The sequence below is a fragment of the Solanum stenotomum genome, chromosome 10 (assembly GCF_019186545.1).
Source record: "Solanum stenotomum isolate F172 chromosome 10, ASM1918654v1, whole genome shotgun sequence".
Lineage (NCBI taxonomy): Eukaryota > Viridiplantae > Streptophyta > Magnoliopsida > Solanales > Solanaceae > Solanum > Solanum stenotomum.
Window position 1 is genome coordinate 4,494,181 of NC_064291.1, and position 9,241 is coordinate 4,503,421.

The following is a 9,241-nucleotide window of genomic DNA, read 5'->3' on the forward strand; positions in this document are numbered from 1 at the left end:
TTGTTTGTTTGGTTTTGACTTGATATGGAGTTTAAGAAAGTAAATATATAATATTTTTGAGTTTTGTGGTTTTAGATTAAAGATATGTAGAATGTATTTATGTTCTTGTGGAGGTATTTTTCTAATACTCCTTCCGTTTTAATTTGTTGTATGATTTTGACTTGACACATAGTTTGAGAAAGTAAATATGTAAGACTTTTGAGTTTTGTGGTCTTAAACTAAAGATAAGTAGAATGTATTTTTGTTCTTGTGGAAGTATTTTTCTAATACTCCTTCGTTTTAATTTATTTGTGTTGTTTTAACTTGACACATAATTTAAGAAAGTAAATATGTAAGACTTTTTGATCGTGTTAGCCAAAAAAGTAAAAGATAAATTTTGAACGGACTATAAAGAAAACTAAAACAAACAAATTGAAACGGATGGAGTATTTACTTAGGGGTGTGGACCTTTTTTTTGGTATTCAGTCAGAAGGTTATTTTACCTGTCCATTGATTGTGTAAGGGAATAAAAAGATATTACTCTGTTTGTTTCATTGTGTGAAGGTATTGCGGGATACCAAGTCTAAAACAGAAAAGACTTGACTTTTGGAAACGGAATTAACATGTCATGCCTGGCTATAAAATCAGATCATTCAGAGTAAAATGAACAATTTAAAGCTAAATTGGTTATGCTTCTTCTCGAAATAAATTAAAAAGGAAAGAGCATACTCAGATGATCATAAAATGGAACGGAGAGAGTAGTATCTTATGATCTCTGAGCAAGGAAGCATGATCTCGAAGTAGAACAATCGATAATAAGGCAATACAAAATGCATCATTAGCTTATAAAGAATGATGTCCTGTTTCTAATGCAGTCATTAAGAAGAATAGTACCTATCAATCTACACGTTATTAGATAACGCCACTAATGCTACTAAATGAGAGATGTTGCTGTTTGTATCTCAAAATGAAGTTTGAATGTTTGTAAATTTTCTGTTTTAACTTCAGGGCTGTTAACAAAGGCTTCTTATTCTAGCACTTCTTATGATGCTACAAGATCAGTTAGCAAGAAGAATTTCTTAGAGGACACTTTCTCTTATAAGATAAACGGCACAAACCATACAAGTTTGTATTTTAGAGATAAATGGTTTCTTGATGCCTCTGACGATGAATATGGAGGAGTACTCGTCAACGCAGAAAGACTACCATCTGATCCCGACAAATTTACCTTTGTGCTTCGTGCATCTCTCTCTCATTGGAAAGTGAAGGTACTTCATTTCCAGCAACTACTATACTATGCTATACTAGTCTCAAATTTCAAGACTCGATTTCTTGTCTGGTGTTGATTAATACACGAGTGAAAGCCACCGCATTTCATATTTTTTCTTATTATTTTATAGACAACTCTTATGCCAGTAGGACATTCAGAGAACTTGTACTTTTCATAGCCTGGTGAATTCATATAGACGGAACCTCAATTTGTTTAGGAATGAGGCATAGTAATTTTTGGTGTATTGAAAGTAAACTTATATAACACCGTTTGCTCATTGATGGCTCCCGATGATGCAGGGGAAGAAGGGAGTTTGGCTTAAGCTACCACTCGAAAAATGTGATCTAGTTCCTGTTGCAGTAAAGGTATTTCGTACTATCACTTCACCCAAATCGATACAGGAAATTACTCAATCGTTTAGCTTTTCTTTGTTATCTCTGGCTAGTAGTGATTGTCTCATTACTCAAAGAATACGTTGATATAAATACATGAAGAGAATAAGCTAACTATACTATCTTATACACAATAATATACAACTCTAGTGATTTTGTAACAATCGAACTTTAAATTTTGTAGGAAGGATTTCAATACCATCATGCAGAAAAAAGATATGTTATGATGACTTATTGGATTCCGGAGGAACCCTGTATGCTTCCTTCGAATGCATCGCATCAAGTTGGAGTTGGGGGTTTTGTGATCAACGATAAAAATGAGGTGTGTGTTTTTCTGTTTGCAATGCCTTCCTAATTAGTAGTAATATTTATGAGCTTCTAAATTCTCTGTGTAGTCTCTTAATAGGCTGATAAATTTTTGCTTTAGGTGCTTGTTGTGCAAGAGAAACATTTTACGCCGGCTCTTTCAGGCCTATGGAAAATACCAACTGGTTTTATTCATGAGGTATGTTCCTCTATTACAATTTGACCTTACCATTTTGGTTCTTTTGACTTGGTTAAAGATTGAAGCATGGAACTGTATACTTACTCGGTTTAGTTTTTGCGTCAAACTCAGTCCGAGGAGATCTTTACAGGAATTGTGAGAGAAGTGCAGGAGGAAACTGGCGTAAGCAATTTTCACTTAATGTATCTCCTTCCTAAACTAGCAATCCATAACGACCACTCGTTATCTAAACAATGTTTTTTTCTTTTCTTTACTTTTTCCAGATTGATACTGAATTTGTGGAGGTTATGGCTTTCAGGTAACACAATTCTTCCTCTTCAAAGAGCTTATGAGTTTATCATATATATTACACCTTTTTATTGATAGGAAGAGATGTATTAGAAATCTTATAAGAACACGAAATGCTGATACCATAAGTATCCGAGCAACTTGGCTCAGGCACAGAGAATGTGGAGTTGCTATTAGCTAGATTTTACTGTCCCCTTTAGGATATTTCAAGCTTTCTTCAGCTTCTTGCTCTCACTCATGCTACGTTCATTAGTTTTGGACTCTAATTGTTGATTTTACAGTTTACAAACAAGATACCATTGTTTAAATTAACATTTATCGATGTCCTTCTTCAGGCATGTTCACGATGTGGCCTTTCAAAAGTCAGATTTGTTCTTCGTCTGCCTGTTAAGACCCCTGTCAAAACAGATCATTGTTGATGATCTAGAAATTCAGGATGCTAAGGTAAGCATATCGTATTGTGTAAAACTCACCTGATGAGCTAGCATTTGAGGTTGAGTTAAACTTAAAGTCTGCAGCTTTATGCGACTTAGCATTTACTCGAGCTACCTTTTCTTTTTTCAATGCAGTGGATGCCTCTAGTTGAGTTTGTGGAGCAACCTCTAATCCAAGAAGACGATATGTTCAAGAAAATAATTGACATTTTCATCGCTAGACTAGGGAAGCGGTACTGCGGATTGTCTGTCCATCAACTGGTTTCCAAATTTGATGACAAACTTTCTACATTGTACTTTAACACAGTTGATGATCCAAATTTGAACTGTCAAGCCAGTTAGCATCACCAATCAGTATTTTCTTGTGTATATGTGTAATCTATAGGTTATGGATTCTGTAAATATACTTATAAATTATTCAAAAGAACTTGTTATAGGGAGGTAACTAGGGGTGGGGGTTCGGTCGGTTCGGTTCGGTTTGTAAATTTCGATTCAGTTTTTCAGTTTGGCAAAAATGTGAAACCAAACCAAATTGAAATAAATTCGGTTCAGTTCGGTTATCACAATTTCGGTTCGGTTTCGATTTAACCAAATTTAATAAATAGTGGTACATTTTCAAAATTCAATCAGTTTTGTTCACTTTTTTTACGTCTCACTTTTTTTTTTCCAGATGCAAGGAACCAAAAACAAACAAAGAACATTATTATTATTATAACTTATAACACCAAACAAGCTAAGCTAATTTCCAATATGTGGAAAATCGAGTCTGCCAATCAAACTTGGCTAACTCCTTCACGATTACGCCCATTCACAGTAGTAGACAACTTAGAATCAGAAACATTCATCCTTTCACACTATGCACATATTCATTGCAAATATACAGCCCTTTCTTTCCTTTTCTTAAGTGCAGTTGGAGGATCATTTTTCATGTACAATACTAGACATTGGCAGAACAATACTCATAGTGAACACCGACAAGAACGTCGTTCCCATTCAAGAATAAATTAGGTAGACCAATACAAATACAACTTTGAAGGAGAGCAGTGGTCACTGGTCATTAGGGGAATAAAAACATTCATGTGATAAAAAGAGTTACAAACTAAATTTGCAGCAGGCAGCAACCAGCAGGCACTGGCAGCATTGCAAATTAAATTTGCAGCAAGCACTCAGCGAGGAATGAACAGCGGGCTGCGAGCACTCAGCGAGGAATGAGCAGCGAGCAGCGGCTGGCCTGAACTTAAGAGACGACGGACGACGAGATGAGAGTTGAGAGACGACTAACGAGAGTTGAGAGATGGGAGTTAGGGATTTCACTCTTTCAGTTTAGGGATTTCAAGTCTGATTGGAATTTGGGCCATATTTGTGGGCTATGGGTAATAGGCCGGCTGGAGCATGTGCTGAAGACTAAAGTAATTTAATTAAGGGTGTAAAGAACATATATATATATATATATATATAAAATTTTGGTTTTTCGGTTAACCGATTTTCTTTAGCTAAAAACCGAAAAACCGAAATATTGAAATTTGAAACCGAAATCGAACCGAAAAACCGAAACCGAAATTTTAAAAAATCTGGTTCGGTCGGTTTTAACCATATTATGCTCAGGCCTAGAGGTAACTGTCATATGATTTTTTTTTTCTTTATAATTTGTATATTAGGTTTTTGTATCAGATGTTTGCACCAAACCAAAAAATGCAACACAAGTGACTCTCAGTCACATTATTATTAGTTTTTTCAGTATAATTTTTAACTGCTAAGGTTAAATATTTTGTTTTGGTGTAAACACTGGATGCAAAAAATACTTTTCACTCTTGAACTGAAACCTAAAAGTCATTTTTCAGGAAAATGACTTCTGTCATACCAAATAAACCAGAATTTGGAGCATTTTGAACACCTGAAATCTAACTACAACTAGACACCAGGCCGACGTAACAAGTAAGTTAGTGAAAATTCAACTTTTGAGTTGAGAATTTTCGATATGGTTGACTTTGGTTAACATTATGAGTTTTGAGCGTCATATGGGAATTCCATCAATTTTACTGAGTCTAGAATGTCGAGTTTGCTCTATTAAGATGATCGGTTAGAGATCCGAGATCTTAAATTGTGATTTGGATATTTAGGTAAAAAGTTGAATTTTTGGCCTAGATAGGTTCCGAGGGGTATTTTGGTTATAACCATATATTTTTTGAAATTCGACAATTTCATTGGTTCCAAAACATGCTTTAAGGTAAATTTGCACGGATGTTTTCAAGGTTGCTTGTATACACTTTATGTGGCAACAAAATAGACTTTTAGTGACGACAAACCGGTTTTAGTGAGGAAATCGCTGAGTTAAAAATCAGTTTTAACCCATTTCGTATTTTTGACATTTTCGGAGCTAGAAAAGTCAGTTTGAGGTGATTTTTGATGTGTTTTTCTTTCATAATCATTGTATGTATTTCTAACCCTATTTTACTCTTTCCCCCAAAATATCCCTTTTATAATTCATGATTTCTATCCATTAAGTTGAGATTTTAAACCCTAAAGTAGAGAAATCGAAAATTGTTGATTTGGAGGTCGATTTGGAATGAGTTTTAATTGATTTTCGGGATTTAAGATCCTTGTATTGCGGGTAAACTGATTTTGACAAAGTTTTCTTGAAATTTCTCATTTTTGACTGCATTTCAAATGTGAGTTTTGGGTTTTTTCTCCTAAAGTTGAAAAAGTAGTAAAATTCTTGATTAGAGCTCGATTCTTGCTTGTTTTAAATGAGTTTTTCAACCACCAACTCCTTTTGGCTTGTAGAACTTGATTTTCAACTAAAAATATGATTTTACCCTTTTTGTTTTCGAAGCGATTTTTGAACTATTTTACCTCGATTTCAATCCTATCAATATGGGTATCATTGAACTCCTTAGCCAGTGTTTGAGCATGATAATGTTATTGAGCAGTAGACTGAGGTAGGGGGTCCAGTCCAACCTCATATGGTTCCCAACAGCGTTCTGATGCTTCAGGAGTCAATAGTCAGGTTATTGGCTAGATTGGATTAGATCAAGTCAAATCAGTACCACAACCATCTTAACAACTCAGTACCAAATGCAATGCAATACAATGACCAAAATCCTATATACACAGCAGCTTTCTCGGTCAGATAATCAGGACCATGGGGGACTCGCAAAGATCCATATACCAGCACAGACGGTCTCTACGTGCTTGTGCGGATAATCTCAATGTACTATCACAAAATCAAACAATCTCCGGCACAAAAGATCTCCACGTGCCCCCACTCATAAACATAAAACCATTGCAACATGGACTATCTCCACGTGCTCAAGCCTTACTCATATTCAATCTTATATTCATGCATGTGCATAATATAATATCAACTGATTAGGAGATGATGATGCATCTCATTTCAATCAAATATATTCATCTCATCGCAACATATATGAGCTCATGAAAATCTAAACACACAAAAAGCAACCAAGTTCATCAAGTTCAAAAGTCTCAATATTTCCGTTATCTCACAACTCAAGGTGTACTATTAATTTCATGACTCTGGTATTCATATAAATGCTCGTTATCTCATTTACACGGTACTGACATAAATGTTTGTTATCTCATTTACGTGGTACCTTTTTATTATCAATTATCCTTTAGATTCAGTTAACTCACAAAACTAACACTTCAAAGGATCTGTAATCTTTAATTAGTTGCCTCAAACCGAAGCCCAAATGCCAAATTGTGAATTTGCCCTTCCACAATGCTTCTGAATAATAAAATTTATTCAAATTAGAGGTGTATAAAATCGAATCAAACAGTAAATTGAGTCAAATCCAAAAAAAAATTCGACTAGTGGTTTGGTATTGGAAAAAAAAACCCGACTATATTTGGGTTGATTTGGTTTCAACTAAAAAATACCAACCCGAGACCAAGCCAACCCGACATTATATATATAATTTTAAAACTTTATTTTATACATAAATATATTTACTTTGATATAATTTTTAAATATTTCTTATACTTTTTCATAGTTTTTATCTTTTAATATATTATTTTATGTTTGAAAGTTAGAAGTCCTAATGGCCTAATAAAGATTATAGTCCATAGCTGTTAGTAATCTATCTATATTTAAAAGGAGAAGAAAAATGACACATGTCAACACCACAATTTTTCAGTATTTTAAATAATTTTAAATAATTAATAATCAATAATAATTAATTAAATAAATAAATATAGACACATGTCAATAATTACAATTAGAACGACACATGTCAGTAGCACAAAAAATAAGATTTTTAAATAATTAAAATTATTAATTACATGTAATAGGATTAAATAATAAACTCAACTTTTTGTAATTATCTTAAATTCGAAATTAAAATATCAAATTTATTTATTAAAGAATTACTTAAAATTAACGTGATATAATCATTTTATAATTTTCAAAATTTATATAAGATAATAACTAAAAAATTTAACTATCTAAATCTGAAAAACAAAAAATAAACATTGCTGAACATGAGTGTTATTATTAATTTTAAAATTAAACAAAAAAAAACCGAAACAAATAACTGCTCCACGTTAGTCAGTGGATAATTTTAAGGAACAATTCAATTAGTGGATAATTTTAAGGAATAATTTCAAATTTAACATTATTATAAAAATAAAAATTACAAACTTAACTAATAATAATAATAATAATAATAATAATAATAGTATTACTATTTTTTCAGAAATGTTCCAAATGACAGTCACACATAAAATTCTTTTCCCGGTATCATTTTTTCTATTTTTATTTAAATAAATAAATTTCGGCAACGGTTTTAAATGATAAAATCTAAAAGTGTTTTCAGTTTTGAAAGGAAAAAAAATAAATAAACGTGGGTTGTTAACCTTTTTAAGAATTGTGACATTTATCTAATTTTACACTTCTTAAATTAAAAAAATAAACTAAAAAAAAAGTGTAGTTGTGAAGCATCTCAAGACCTTTTTGTTTGATCAAAACAATATTAGAAAATTTTAGTAGATACATTATATCATATATATTTAACTATTAGAAAAAAAATAGAATATTTTTAAGTTCTTTAGTATGTGTATTTTTAAAAATGATAGAAGATTTTTTTACATACCGTTTTAAAATATAATTAAAAAATTAAGTTGATTGACAAAACCGCATAACTTTAAAATATTTTTTTTAAAAAAAACTGTCAAATGAACTTTTACTAAACAAAAAGAGAAAAATATGGGAAACAAATTAACCTCCACTTCAAGCATTAAAATCCTCTCACGTTTCTTTATTACCTCTACACTCAAACCCACTTTCAACAAGGACTAATTCTTTCTCCTTCTGTTCTATTATTTTTTCCCCATTAATCAACAGGGAAAGAAGAAGAAGAAATACTTTGTGATGCATATAATTACTTTGTTTTCGTTGTATTCTTGAGATTCTGTGAATTTATTTTTCATATTGAAAAAATCTGTGATAGTTCAAATTATGAGTTTTTTGATATAATATATTATCATGGTTATCTATATATGATTAGTTTTCTCGTTAGCTATCTTACATTCGATCTCTTATAGATATATATCAAATTAAGACACATCCAAGGAGGGATCATTCCTCCATTAGTGAAGGAGATTTTCTATGTATGTCAATATCCAATCAAAGAATACAATATTGGTACAATTATTGGTCTGATGGTAAGTTATGCTTCTTTGAAAGAATTCTTTTCACGAAAAACTTACTTTTTATATTACAAATATTTTGAAAATAGGGTGTTATTAGCAATGAAGAAGATAAAACAAGGATGTTGATGTCAAGGCCACAAATTTTATGTCAGGAAAGGAAAAATTAAATATATAATAGGAGAAATATTTATATAAAATAATTTATTAAGGAAATACTTAAATTAAAATCAGAAAAGGAACAAAAAAAATATTAACTAAGTAATCAACAAAATTAATTTAAAATCTGAAATTAAAAATTAAAAACAATTTAAATCTTAAAATCTGTTTAAAGGAGAAGAATACTTATGCACGATGGAGTTTCTTAAAACATAATTCATATTCAATTAACAAAGTTAATTTATAATATGAAATTTAAAATATTTTAATTTAGTTGTCATTGTAATTTTAAGTTATTGGTATTATTAAGTGCATAATACATTTTATTAGTTATTTTTAAGTATAAAATTATCACATTTTAAATTATCCGCGCAACATGCGGGCACGTATACTAGTTATAATAAGGCTTAAATCAAAATCAAATTAATACTAATACAAAAAGAAAATCAATTCAACACTAAGAATGACAATAATATTGAATATTTGTTCTTTAGTTTTACATAGGTTTAGACAATTAAAATACATAATCTAATATTTAGTCATGTAA

The 9,241-nt window shown here is 31.2% G+C and overlaps 1 protein-coding gene across 1 annotated transcript; it reads left to right on the top strand.

The window, feature by feature from the left end:
* The first annotated feature begins 602 nt into the window (after window positions 1-602).
* LOC125841687 (nudix hydrolase 8-like) lies at window positions 603-3,305 on the top strand. Its single transcript, XM_049520855.1, has 9 exons — window positions 603-637; window positions 953-1,247; window positions 1,549-1,614; window positions 1,826-1,963; window positions 2,069-2,146; window positions 2,258-2,308; window positions 2,410-2,444; window positions 2,770-2,878; window positions 3,004-3,305. Exons 1-9 carry the CDS (start codon window positions 603-605, stop codon window positions 3,208-3,210), a joined length of 1,014 nt encoding a protein of 337 aa, XP_049376812.1. The 3' UTR covers window positions 3,211-3,305.
* Window positions 3,306-9,241: the final 5,936 nt, after the last annotated feature.

What these genes read in the sequence shown, in the direction of transcription:
- LOC125841687 (XM_049520855.1), top strand. Translation starts at nt 603, where the DNA reads ATGTCATGCCTGGCTATAAAATCAGATCATTCAGA. An exon ending in ATAAAATCAGATCATTCAGA is followed by an intron (nt 638 to 952) that starts GTAAAATGAACA and finishes CTCAAAATGAAG; the next exon opens with TTTGAATGTTTGTAAATTTT. An exon ending in CAACTGGTTTTATTCATGAG is followed by an intron (nt 2,147 to 2,257) that starts GTATGTTCCTCT and finishes CGTCAAACTCAG; the next exon opens with TCCGAGGAGATCTTTACAGG.